Here is a 14,468-nt window from a genome sequence, read left to right on the forward strand (position 1 = left end):
ATGCACCAGGAAGAAGGTGAATTCCGTAGGACCTTTGCGGGGAAGCGACACATGCAGGATATTGGGCGTATGATCTTAGTGAATTGCGGCAGAGTGCATTATCGTTGGGGAACTTAGTTGGACAGGTAAGTAAATGAGCCCCAATGCGTCTGCTTAGAGAGCCCCCGTCTACACTCTGGAATTTTACAATGACCATCACTGAGTGATAGGAGCTAAAAAAAAAATGATCTTTATTGTCTAAACATCACTAGGGATTACAATTTTAGAACTTTCGTTCATGAGCAAAGCCCTTTAAATGGCACCAAAAGGAAATACAATTTGTCAAAAAAAGAAAATTTTAAAATGTTGGGTGTAAAATTAATACTAAAAATCTAAAATTAGCTTTGTAAGTAATTATTTTTTCCTTCACTGAATCTTTATGCCTGTAAAATAAGTGAGGAACTTTTATTCTATAGAAGCATCTTTAATTCTGCATTCCGCATTATTTTGTGTTGTATAGAAGTCTAAACTCGCTCCATAAATCGGAGACTACCCACCACGCATGCGCTGCGAACACATCCGGTCCGCAAGTGCGCTTGCGCCTTAGACAGACTATGACTAGTATGCAGCGCATGCGCGTTGCGTCCAGTCCCTGCCCCTGGCTCGCGCTTTCCGTCAGCTTGGCTGCGCAGGCTCACTGACGAGTCGGTGTGATGGCGGCCGTGGTGTTGGCCGAAGGCTCGGCGGTGCCCGCTTACACTGGCATACTTCATAACGGACACGGAGTGCCCACTACGTCCGGGACTGGGGTGGGCCCTGCAGCTTGGAACCGTTCACTAGAAAGGGCCCTCGAGGAAGCTGCGGTGACCGGCTCTCTGAATCTGAGCGGCAGGAAATTGAGAGAGTTTCCGCGGAGCGCCGCGCGCCCGGACCTAAGTGACACAACACAAGCTGGTGAGAGGAGCGAGCAGTGCCCAGGAAGCTGCGGGTGACAGGACGGGGCTGGGGGCAGTGCTGACGCCCTGGTGCTGTGCAGTGACAGCAGGTGTCTCCCAGGTGCTGGGGCACCTTGTATCCTCAGCCTTGTGATGCCCATTACATTGCTGCTATATACTTGTTGGACAGCGTCTCACAGCCATGTCTGTATATACTGCTAAAGTTGATGGCTTTAATTGATGTCCTTTGAATTGTTTGACATGTCTTGATGTCACCCAGAATGACAGAGCGGCTGCATTGCTACTACTTTAAAGGGGTTGGCCAAGTTTTGACATCTACCACCAGGATGAAGGACTGTATGCGATTACCAGACTCAATTACCACCTATGGAACCTGGAGCCCCTCAGACTCATTTGCATACAGTCCTTCCTCCTGGTGGTAGATGCCTTTTTAATATATCTCCTTAACTATGGCCTGGGGCAGGCTTACAAATCTTTTTTAATTTTCATTACCAATTCTTCAGTGTTGTCCCAATCCTCTTCTTTCTTCTTTATCTTCCTGATTGTTTTCCCCATCTCTCTAGGACTGGAAGAATAAGTTATTAAAGGGGTATTCCCAATTCTGCAAATTCAATGTTATTGTTTGTATTATGGAAAGTTATGCAATTTTCCAATATACTTTTTTTTATCAATTCCTCATTGTTTTCTGGATCTCTGCTTGCTGTCATTCTATAGAAAGCTTCTGTGTTTACTTCCAGTGGACAGAAATCTGACCATGGTCACACAGGACACACAACTCTGATTACACTATGATACTAATGAGCTGTGCACCTGTGTGACCATGGTCAGTTTTCTGTCCACTGGACGTAAACACAGAAGCTTTCTATAGAATGACAGCAAGCAGAGATCCAGAAGACCGTGAGGAATTGATACAGAAAGTATATTGGAAAAGTGTCTAAGTTTCCATTATAAAAACATTAACTGAAATGGGAATACCCCTTTAATAATCTATTGCTCATTATTTGTAAGTTTAAGCCAAAGGTGGCCAGCCCTTTTAATGTCACATTGTGATGTGGGAATCGGTGAAATAAAGAGACCCGACCAAGAACAGTCAAAACAAACCAATCCAACATTATTCACCCTCCTTCTGATTGTAACCACACTGTTCCTCACTTGTCAGCCAGTCAAGGCACCTTTTTTATCATCTCATAACATGATAGAATTATTCCTTGCTTAGTTTCAGAGTGTTTATGGGTTGAGTTATTCTCTGGAAATAAACATTGGTTCATTGATTAAAACAGACTGCAGATGGTTTCTTAAAAGAAATCTACCATCAAAATGCATCATGATCAACCAGGGGCACTTACTCATAGATCCAGGCACTGTGACTGTGGAAATTGTCTGATATTTGTTATCCATGGCCTCCTTTCTTCCAAAAGAAACTGTTAAAATGATGCTAATGAACCTGAGGGGCTACCCTAGCCCTTCAGTGATCTGGCTTTAAAGACTGTTACACTGTCTCAACCTGCGCCCTCAGCAATTGTGCAGTGAATACTTCCTGATCCTCAGACTCATTAGCATAATTTTAACAGCAGTAGCTTCAGTTTCACGTGCGAGCGACAATGGCAGCTCGCCAGTTTCAACTTGGCAGTGTGCAAGTAGTGAAGGATCGCAGAGGCTACTGGGGCATGGAGTAGCCTTCCTCCTGTTCTCCAGAGAGGCCACAGTAGCCTCTTCAGAAAATTTGCAGATTAGCTAAACTGTAGATTAGTTAGAAAGTATTATAGTGTTAGGGAAATAGATTAGTGCTTAGGATATTCATGAGAACCTACCATCAAATATACCTTAATAGGTAGGTTTCCTTTAAATATTACACAGTTTAAGATGCTTATATGCCTTTGCATTTGTTCAGCTGACAGCTTTTTCTCTTAACTCCACCATATAACATGCACTCTCGGTTCTTCCAAGTATGCATGTGTTTTCAGTGGGGACGGGAGAGAAAACCATAGTCGGAAACCAATGGGAGTGGATTATCTCTCAGTGGAGGAGAGGATCCTCTCATGTTAAGACAGGAGAGTTAGTCTGTACCACTAAAACCAACTAAATTTTTATTTGTTTATAAGGACATCTTTAGGACAAAGTGGAGATCAATATATGTCTGAGCGATACTGCAGCAAAGTTTACATATGGGTTGTCAGGGAGATTTATCATAAGTCTATTAGAGCAGAACTGTACTAGTTGCCCATGGCAACCAATCAGAGTTCAGCTTTCTTTATCCCACAGCCATTTATGAAATTAAAGCTGAGCTTTGCTTGGTTTCCATGGGCAACTAGAACAGTTTACCTTAATTTTTATATAGCGCCATTAAATTCCACAGTACTTTACAAATCATAGGAGACATACGTTAAATATATTATTACATTATACAGTACAAACTGTCATGCAGCACTTCTTCCAGAGCTTCAATTATTTCATCACTAATCGAAATCGTACAAAAACATTAAGCATCCATTATCATTCTAGTGCTAATGGCAATCGGAACACAGTTGTGAACTGGGTCAAACTTGTGATACAAAAGGTTTCTGCAGCTTTCATTCACTTGCAGCCGAATTCATGCCTATTATCTGCCCAGTATAGGCTTGAAAATTACTAATGTTCCCATACCCTTCAGTACACATGGGCCAGTTGTTTCATGGTCCCTCTGAGATTGTCACTCACCATGTGACCCCAGCAGTCACCAGCTCAAACAGTGATGTACGGTGCAAATTAATGTCCCTGATGTCATTGCTGATTTGTAAACATGGCAGAGCATCCCTCATGTAGCATTACTATCATTTTCACCACTGATGTCACGAGGAATCACATTCATTCCAAAGCTACTGATAAAAATTTGAGCTAATTTTTCTGCACAGTGATGTTGATGTGGTACATGGTGTGCTTGTACTGTGGTTTCTTTAGAATACTTTCAGTAGTTCAGTAGTAAAAGGAGCATTGTTACCTAATTAAACTTAATGGAAAGCTACCACAGTGGATGTACCAAATAAGATAGAACCGCTGGTAGGTTCATGCTAAAAGCATCTTCATATAGTATATTTTGCGAAGCAACCAAATAAGTATAAAAATGCTAAAAAGCAATTTTTAGTATTATGTAAATTAGCGGCAGAGTCAAGGGGGTTTCAGTGTGAACCTACCAGCAGATCCACCTTATAAGGTAGGTCCATGGTGATGGGTTTCCTTTAAAATGGGATTTATAATAACAACAATATTGAATTGATGTGGTGATGAGCTTCAAGCATCTCGTGTGTTTGCTTGAATAACACATGGTCCTGACAGCAGCATTGGTGCCATTTATATCTATTGGGTGTATTTGTAGAGAAACCTTGCAGTGGCTTGTTGTAACTTCCTGGAGTTTATGGGCAGATTACCTTTTATTAGATCAGCAGAGACCACTCATAGCTATATTTGCTGTAAAGCTTCATATTTTGCATTTGCATTCATGAGTTTGAACCTATTATTTAACTACTGTAATGTAAAAAATGTAAACTGAAAAATATATTGACCGATTCACGCGATTCTTCATGTGTGAATTGGCCAACTGGTGTACAGATGTGCAGCTGTTGTCTGATATCCGCTCAGTGTGCCAGCGAACCTCTGGAAGTAGAACCTGGCTGTGCTCCAGGAGAGATTGCACTTTGTTTTGGCATGTGAGTGTATGAAGGAAAGAAGAAATAGTGTTCTGCATAATGACATCCTTCCACCTGCTTGCCAGGCGTTGCTTATTCACAAAGACATGCTTCCTCTTTGTCATAGAAATGTACCGCGTTATATGCCTTCACTTCCTTTTCCAGACAAAGAGCACTATGTGGTGCTATGCTGTAGATTGTACAATATCAGGTAAGCCCATGTCTTGTAAGCTACAACATTAGAAAACACTGATCCTTAAGCATGTGTTACTAAAACAATCATTTCTTACTGGAGATGCAGCTTTGACTCTCAATAAAGGGGCTACGGTATTTAAATTTGAGATATTAGGTTATTGATCTTTAGACTTTTTTCATCTGTTTGACATCATGTAGAAGGGCAATATTCCTGAGCTTTTGTTCTTCTTTTTTTTTTTTTTTGGTATTGTTATTGTAAATCCTTTCTTCACAAGTAATAAATGGTTAGGAGCATTAAGAAAGTTGCAGTTCTATTTATTTTCTTTGATGGAGCTTAAGGAGACTCTTAGAACAGTTAATGGATATTGTTTGCCTCCCGTCTGTAAAAAATGATTAAAGGACAGCACAAAAATCCCCAGTCCATGTGTCCTGTCCATGACATTGATGTGCGGGTGTGGCCATTAGGAAAAGGGCCATAGGTGTAAGCCCAAGGTTACTTCCACATTCGCATCTGTAAGCCACAACTAGCATGGGAAGCAACACACACAAAAAGTATCATGGAAAGATTTACAGCCCATCTGTGTCTTGCCTCTAAATGCTGATACAATTTATTAGAGTGCTGGTGGCCCAAAAAATGTGGTATTCTCACATCTGTCCAGTATTTCGGTTTTGCACAAACCTTGAAAACCCAAAACATTGCTATTGTCCACTTTACAACTACCATAGCAGTGTATTGGTGGATCTGTGCTGCTTACCCTGCTCTAAATACACACCATTGGGAACCCAGCTTTAGGTTTCCAATAATCACCGCAGGAATTTGACACCCAAGGCTCTTAACAAGGATCTCATCAATAAGAAATGTGTGAAAATCTAATGGATGAGGTACTGGGGTAAGGGGACACCAAATGCAAACACTTTTTTGCATACAGATAACACATGAAAATTTATTCCACTAGTGACCAAGATTCTGTGTGTTATATGGTTGACCAAGAAGAGTCTTTCATATCCAGAATTACTTGAATAATTTTTATTACCGTATATACTCGTCAGTATGACGTCAGCAGCGGCACGTCATACTAAGCGCCTGCGGCCCGGGAGAGAACAATGGCGGCGCCCAGCAGGATCTTACACAAGAGGAGCCGGGAAGCCAGAAGACCAGCTGTGATGACATCGGGGCCACCAGAGGGTGAGTATATAAGTTTATTTATTTTTTTTTTTTTATTCTGGGCAGGCTGTGTACTACTGGGGACAGGCTGTGTACTACTGGGGGCAGGCTGGGCTGGCTGTATATTATAGGGGGCTGGCTGGCTATATACGGGGGGGGGGGGGTGTCTGTGACCAATGCATTTCCCACCTTCGGTTTTCCCAGTTTTTGGTGGTAAAATTAGGGGTCTCAGCTTATACTCGGGTCGGCTTATACGGTATATGTTTTATTCTTTTAAAAATTCACTTTTATGATTTTTTTCCCCCTATACTTACTGCTTATTAGTAATATTTTGTTTTATATACTTGTCCTACAAGTAGTTATTCCTATAAAAGAATAAAACATTAAGATTGAGTGCATAAAGAAACCTTGCTAAGCTGGGGCCATAATATTCATCTGTAATAGCCTTGGTCCTCTGTGGTATTTTCTAGGAGGTATGCACTGTTTGCTCTGTTTTTCTTGTGGGCTTGAATTTTACAGCTTTCACTGTGTGCCCAAAATGACATGTCTATTATATTCTTTGGGTCGGTTCGATCACAGGGATACCAAATTTGTAGTTTTTATAATGGTTTCATACACGTACAAAAAAATAAAACTTTTTGTCCAAAAAAAGTCTTTTTTTATTTTGCCATTTTCTGGCACAAATAACTTTTTCATACTTTGGTGCACGGAACTGTGGGTGGTGTCATTTTTGTGTCTCTAGATGACTTTTTTCAATGGTTCTATTTTTATATTTTTCAAAATGGCGAAAAAGTGGCATAATTTAACTACACCCCTTAAATTGTTCAAAACGACTTTTAAGAGCTTTATTAACTATTTTTAGGTTTTCTTCAAACTTAAATCAAAATGGAGAGGAGAGCACAGAGGGGGAGAGGTATTTAGCTGAGCAGTGAGTGGTTAATTGTATGTGGTGTGATTTATGGTGTGGAGGGTCACTGTAGGCATCTGATCTCCTTTCTCTGTGAAGGATAATAAGATCATTAGATACTGATCCTGGAAGTTCAGAGGGGTAAAGCCTACTTTTTGCTGTGATTTGTCAGTCTGTACCAAATGACCAATCACAGCAATCACTTGAGGGGGGAACGTCTATTCTTCCCCTGACATGTTGCGGAGAGTCTTGGCTCTCAGAAACCACAGGACCTTTTGATCCTGTTACCCTGCATTTTTGTCAGGATGACAGAAGCCATGGTCATGGTGTCTTTATGCACTGATGCTAATGACGTTGGGGAACGTCATGGTGGCTTAATGGGCTAAAATACCAAATATATGCACCTTGTTTTGTAAAGAATTCCAAGCCCTTTATGGGGTTTACGTTTTGCTTGGAGTCAGTTTTGTCAGAACTGGAGTTTCTGCAGAATAAACTTACCTTTTTTTTTTTTTAATAAAGTTTTCTTTGGGGGTCAGTTTTTACTTGCAAATTCGCCTTTTAACTCGCTGCTTCTACTTGTGCTATTTCCCTAAACTCTGCTGTTTACATCAGTTTACTCCATAAGAACCATGGCTAGTTTTACACATGCTACAAATTACTCCAGAGTTAAATATAACGTGTTGTGTAACAGTACACCGCACGCTGCATATCTCAGCCCTGCTCTGCTACACTATTTGGGTTTGAATACAAAATGGTGATCTCTAGTTTTCTAAGCATCTGTGACTTGGGGAAAGAGTGAAATATTTTGGCTAACTTCAGTAGATATAGAGAATTTGCATATAATCTGGGGGATGTTCTCATGATAACCTAAAAGCAGCTTGCATGTAAGATAGCTATTGTATGTTCATTTGAATAATCATCTGAATAAGCCTTGTTAGTGTTAGTACTCCCTAGTTTTATTGCATTTCATGAAAATTCTTCCAAAAACAGATGTTCAGATGCCCACATTTAATATTGTTGTATGTAGTTTCATATTTTTTTCTTTTTTTTTTTTAATAATCCTAGAAAATTCAAGACTACCATACAACTCTTAACTGCTTATTTAATGACACTCTCTAGTATGCAGTGGACCTACTACTCCTGGCCATTCGGGTGCAGTCACAAAGCATTTGTTTAAAAATGCATTGCAAAAGCTCAAGAGAGACTTGCCTAATTAAACGGCTGTTGACGCATGTTTACAAAATGACAACGTTAACACTTGTGTTAACACAAATGTTAACTGCTGTTTAATTAGGCAAATCTCTCTCCAGCTGGTGCAATGCATTTTGAAACACATGCGTTAGATGCGGCGTGTGACTGCACCCTCAGGATACACATTTTAAAGGTTCAGAAGAATTTGTGATAGCTGACAACTATTTGTTTCATCAGAAGCGTAGGGTGTGTGTTTCTTATTCTACATTTAATATTTTTATTTTTAATTCTCCTGGATTTTATTATACTTTAATGCTAAGAAAAAAAATATGGAGGCGAATATTCAGTTATTTAAAATCCTTGAATACTCCAGTTATGCCTTATGAATTTTGTCTGAACCGCAAGTTGTTTTATTATGAGACATTACATATTTGGTAGATAAGTAAATTCTTTGAGAATTTCGCTATTGTAGTTTATATTCTTATAATTTTGAAACAGCTAATACATGGAGATGGCTATGGATGTGGATTTTTTTTTAAATTATCATTTCTAGAATGAAAAAAATGTTAAAGATCTGCTCAAAATAATTTTGTTGATGGCTCAGTTTTCAGTGGCTCGTGGTAATTATGTCTTGGACTCTTTGCCTTGTATGATTGTGTGTTGTAATTGGGATTTCCTAAGTAATGTGTTTTTATGTTGACAAAATACCATTTTTATTCCTGTAGTGAAAATATAGAATACATATCTGTGTCTGACTAAGGCTACATTGACATGATGTATGCCCGCCGTACCGTGGTGTGGCAGGCATACATCGACTCTGCCCCTCACCATAGTAATATATGGCGCACGGCGCCATATTCCGGGGGAAGAAGGGACATGTCCCGGCTGCGGGATGATACAGTGCTGCACCCTACCGCTACCATATGGCGCTGTGTGCCCATTGGTGGGGGGGCGCATGCATACCCGGCGGCCGCATGCTCGTCTGAATGTAGCCTAACTTTGTAATGGGGGGGGGGGGGGTGTTAGTGTGTGGCCCATAGTACAGCTCCATAATTTGTTATCTTTGCTCAATATCTATTTGCCTTCTATTGCGAAGAGCATGAGGTCTTCAGATTCTGGATCCTGAGGTGTTTTATGCAGCAGTTTCTGCATTGGGATTCTAGCAATCGCATACATGCTGTGGGTCATAAAACTGAAGCGCAATGCCTTTTCTACTGCAGATTGTAGACATTGCCCAAGGCTGAGAACATTTATGTTAATAAGCCCTTATTGAAGACATAGGATTTTTTTCATATACTGCTGTTATATATTACATTATAAAGCAGCCAGTGTGTTTTGTGAAAGAAGATCTGTTTATCTGTATGAAGCTACATATTCTACAAAGCAGGCAGACGGCTTACAGGGAACCTCATGGCTTGTTTTCTGTTGATGTCATGCTTTGAACTGTGGCCACACTGTATTTATGGCTATCTGGTGCTCTGCTCTAGTACAGAACACTGCGCTTGTTGTTATATGAGCTGCAAAAAGGGAAAAACTGGATTTTTTCCCCGCTCATCCTAGATGCTCGATTTTCAATAAGCAAACAAATACAGTTGTAGCTGTACTTGTATATACCTGTACTGATGCTTGTGGTATGTGAGTGCGCATTGAACCTCTCCAGGGAAGCTGCAAGAAGCAGTAGTTGCAAAATGATGCAGATTAGAATTTCACACTTGCAACATGTCCCTTCTGTTGAGGATTTCGCCACCTGATGTGATGTCATACATTAGATAAAACTAGGCTCAATCAGGAGCAGACGATTATCTTATGCTGGAGGAAAAAGATTTAAAAAAATAATAAAAAATAAATGGTGGTAAGTCTCTGACAGCATATTTCCTTCTTAAAAACATGCCATGGGAACTTCAAAGTTTTTTTTTTTTTTTTTTTTTTTTTACGAGCTGTGGAATTATTATGATGATGCAGACAGTGGTGTTGTGCTCCCATCATTCATTCCTGGTTGCAAGCTTTATTATAGTACTGGAACACAGCTTTTGGTTCCAATATTCCTGCAAAGCCGTCAAAAAACCCCACAAAACTCAGATCAGAAATCCTGTGTGGGTAACACATGGCCACAAACCACAGACCTGTTCTTTTGCGGCCCTATCTGGGTGCTAAGGAAAGGATTCTCCCCAATACTGAGGTGTGAAATGCAGATAAAGCTTGAATGAGTGCAGCCCCAGACACTTTATCTGGAGATCCCAATGTCTCACATTGCAACAAAGACACCACTATGATAAGACCCAAAACCCAGTATTTAGACAGTTTGTCAATAAATTAACTAATTGTTAATAGTCTTATAACATTTTGTTTATGAATCAAACTCCCTTGTTGTTTTTATATACTCTAGAACTGGGGTCCGGAACTTTTTTGGCTAAGAGCCATGAACAACACATATTTTAAAATGTAAATGGTCAAAATTAAAAATTGGGACTACTACCCATTCAACCAATGGGACCATAGAGAATTGTGCTCATGTAATGTATGCAATGTACTGGAAAGCTGGAAAAAAATCCAAGTGCAAAAGAACACATTTGTGGTGTATTTGTGTGGGCTCTGTTTTTACGGGTTTTAGTCTGCATTCCAAATGACATTTTCTCTTTTATTCTTTGGGTCGCTATGATCAACGGATACCAAATTTTATATAGTTTTTATTAGATTAAAAAAAAAAAAACTTTTATACATAAATATTTGGCCAAATTCTGAAGCCAATAACTTTTTCACACTTTGGTGTACGGACCTGTATAATTTGTTATTTTTTGCAGTATCTGGCATATTAATTTATATCAATTTGGGACCTACTTGACTGATTGCTAATTTTTTAAATTCCAATATTCATGGATGAAAAATGGGGGAAAAAGTGGCAATTCAGATGCTTGGGCGCTCTTTTCCGTCATGGTGTTAACAGCCTGGAATCTTTTTTTTTTTTTTATATATATTTTGATCGGGCGGTTTGGGACACAGCGATACCTATGATGATTATGATTTTTACTGTTTATTATATGTGATCTAGGGGAAGTTGAGCAATTTTAAACTTTTTATTTTTGTTTACAGTTTATTTTAATTCGCCATTATTTTAGACCCCCCAGGGTAACTCAACCCTTAAGGGTCTGATTGCTAATACTATATAATGCAATACTACTATATTGCATTATATTGCAATATTACTGCTGATCTCCAATAGCCTGCCATCTGCTGGCTATTAGAGATCAGTACACATGGCAAGCCTACAAGTTTCAATTAGACTGTAGGGAGCCATTGCAACCGATCACCCATGGAATGGTAAGTTAGGTGCCTTGGTCGGGTTTGACTGTGGCACTTAACAGGTTAAACTGCCTTGATTGGTGCCAGCTCCAGCAGCACCAGGCGGCTATCAGCTGTATTATCCTTCTCCATAGAACCCTGCAGCACCAGGACATAATAGTACGTATAGTTAAGACAAAGAAGCTGCTTAATTATGTACACCTTTTATGTAGAGTCACACCCTCCCTCTGTGTTTATCTTGATAAATAAAAGGCATTTGACATTTGGACAGCACATCGAAGTCACAGACTTGTTTATCCACAAGAAACATAGAAGCTTTCTATAAAATGACAGCAAGCAGAGATCTAGAAAACTGAGGAATCCATACTGAAATGTATATTGAAAACTTTTACGTATACAAACCACATTTTTTTTTTTTTTTACTTGAAACTGGACAACTCCTTTTAAGCCTTTCTTGAGAAGAAAATAAAACAAAAATATATAATTTTGGGGGGTTTTTTTTAAACTGCTGCTGTATTTCTTGAATGGAAATTTGGGATAAAATCCAATTTCTTTCTCATAGAATCTTTGTGCATGAAGCGGAGTTTCTAGAGCAGAATACATTGGAACAGCAAAAATCATTATGTAATTTAAATCATATGAATATCTTTTATGCAAGAATCTGCTCCTTGAAAGGCCTAAAGATTGTTCAGTGCAGGATTCCTCTGAGACTCCATCATCAGCCTTGTATTTCTGTTGAAGAAACTGGAATTTCCCCTTGAGTTATTGTTGAAATATTTTCACTAGCTGGAACATGTCGGAAGGGGTAAAATATTTTTCTGGTATGTAGTGGTTGCCTAACAGCATTTCAGCTCCATTACACCTTTATGATGTGACATAGCTGTACCATAGGATCCGCAATCATTACCATTGTCACAAATGGTTTGGATGCAACTGTTGGATGGTGCTAAATAGAGAGGTCTCATACTATCTTTTGAACTTACTTTCTTCAACTCGTATGCAGTAACTGACCAACATGATCTATTGGCAAAAAAAAAAAAAAATTGAATGGGCAGAACCCCTACTTTCCTGTGTCATGGCTGTCTTCTTATATGGTCCTGTTAATTTATTACGGCTTCCTGGAGACTGCTAATAGACCTCCTTTATATAATTGACTGAGCTGCAGATACAATTAACTCCCAAGGTTTTCCTTCTAGGGTTGTTGGATGAGGAGGAATGGCTGTTCGATGGATGAATAGATGACCCCACTCTGTCACAGTGGAGAAAAACGTAGTAAATGTTTTAGACTCTTATAAGCATATTCTATTAAAAAATAGGGGCCACCCAGACAAATTCGATAAACTATGGGGCAGCTTGTGTCAAAGCTCTCTCACCTGATTGGTGAGCACTCCATTCCTTATTGACTCTTCATAGCCTCTGTCTTAAAGTAAAACTGTAAAATATATAACTTTTGCCACCTCTGGACTGAGCATAAAATAAGCTATTCTCTATCTGCAGGTGTTTAGCTGCTAACAGAGGCTTTCCCCTTTCCCCCAAGGCTATTCTTCATTTGTCATGCTTTCTAGTAACCAAGGGAAACTGTATAGTACAGCTAGAGACAACAGGAGGCTTGCTGGGAGGGGCTATAGGGGAGGAGTGCAAGAAAATACTACATGGAGTGATGTCACAAGAATGTGATCATCACATGATTCAGGTCGAACAATTACAAACCTGCTGTCCTGATTCATGTCAGGAATGCCAGGAATAGCTGAATATCATTTTATAAAACAATTATGATAAATATGCCAGGCTGTATCTACAGCTAGGAAGAAGCTGGCATCATGATAGAAGTATTGTTGAAATTGTTGTCAAAGGCTTTCTCCAGCTGTACTAAAAAATTTTTTGTCAACTTTAGAGTTGCGCTTGCATTTTACTTTGAATGTCTGTTCACACATCTATATGCGCCTCAAAATGATATGCTCCACATGACAAAATGATATGCTCCACAAAAATCTTTAGTTTTTTCTTGCACGGCTATGCTTGACCCTGACATATTGCTGGATTGAGGGTCAAACAGCCAAATGTGGCAACAATTTGCCGTATTGGCTTTTTGGCTGCTAATCCGGTAATATAGACAAATGACCTGTGTAGTTCATTTTACATCGATTAGAGTAGACGCATTACAAGGAATACATTTTGTAACTGAATCAGGATCTGAATTCTGGTGCTTTAAAGGAAACCTACCACTTGTAGTGGCAGGTTTCCGATGGCAATACCGGGCACCAGCTCAGGGTGAGCTGGTGCCGGAGCTTATTTTAGTTAGTGTTTTAAACCGCGGTATCGCGGTTTAAAACACTTTTTAAACTTAATAGCCGGCGCAGGCAGGTACGCGCTCTGCGCTTACCGTGCATGCGGCTCTCATTCACTTCCTATGTAGCCGCGCGCACGGTAAGCACCGAGCGCGTACCTGCCTGCGCCGGCTATAAAGTTTAAAAAGTGTTTTAAACCGCGATACCGCGGTTTAAAACACTAACTAAAATAAGCTCCGGCACCAGCTCACCCTGAGCTGGTGCTCGGTATTGCCATCGGAAACCTGCCACTACAAGTGGTAGGTTTCCTTTAAGTTACTAGGTCCTTATGCATTCCATAGTTCTATGTATTTTCTCTTAAATTGTTGTGGCATATTAGGTTGTATGATACACCTGTGCACTGTGACATACATACTATTACTGTGAGGGTTAGTCAGGGGTTTAAGTTTAATCAAAGAACAATGCTCTTGTGTATAGGTAGGCCCCATGTTACATACTGGATACCATATTTACTTAAAGGGGTATTCTCGTCTCGGCATTCACATTCAGTTTCATTGATCTTCCATATATATAAACATTTCTTCAATTGGATGTTATTAAAAAAAATGTTTGTGTGAAGATAATTTCCCATAAACATAGCCATGTTGTCCCTTAGGACTGAGATAGCTTCCTCGGTTATGACCACCTCACATTTAGGCAGCAGTGGCCAGACATGTGCTATTGAGCCCTGCCTGACCACATGCATTCAGCGATCATTACTACAGGATGGCTGTGGGACATGTAATAATTCCCAGATATTTCATATACAATTTTTTTTTTTTTTTA

General features: G+C 39.7%; 1 protein-coding gene across 6 annotated transcripts in view; it reads left to right on the top strand.

Moving 5' to 3' along the window:
• Positions 1 to 576: 576 nt before the first annotated feature.
• The window catches only part of LRCH3 (leucine rich repeats and calponin homology domain containing 3), a 73,963-nt gene continuing 60,071 nt past the window's right edge, over positions 577 to 14,468 (top strand). For 5 of the 6 annotated variants that reach the window (XM_072142434.1, XM_072142432.1, XM_072142431.1 and 2 more), the window contains exon 1: positions 659 to 933. In XM_072142434.1, coding sequence (XP_071998535.1) covers positions 693 to 933 — 241 coding nt within the window. In that variant the 5' untranslated portion in view covers positions 659 to 692. Of the gene's footprint in view, positions 934 to 14,468 lie in introns of all 6 variants that reach the window. The other variant, XM_072142433.1, reaches the window with a different exon arrangement.

Source organism: Engystomops pustulosus, chromosome 3 (assembly GCF_040894005.1).
Source record: "Engystomops pustulosus chromosome 3, aEngPut4.maternal, whole genome shotgun sequence".
In the NCBI taxonomy this organism is placed as follows: domain Eukaryota; kingdom Metazoa; phylum Chordata; class Amphibia; order Anura; family Leptodactylidae; genus Engystomops; species Engystomops pustulosus.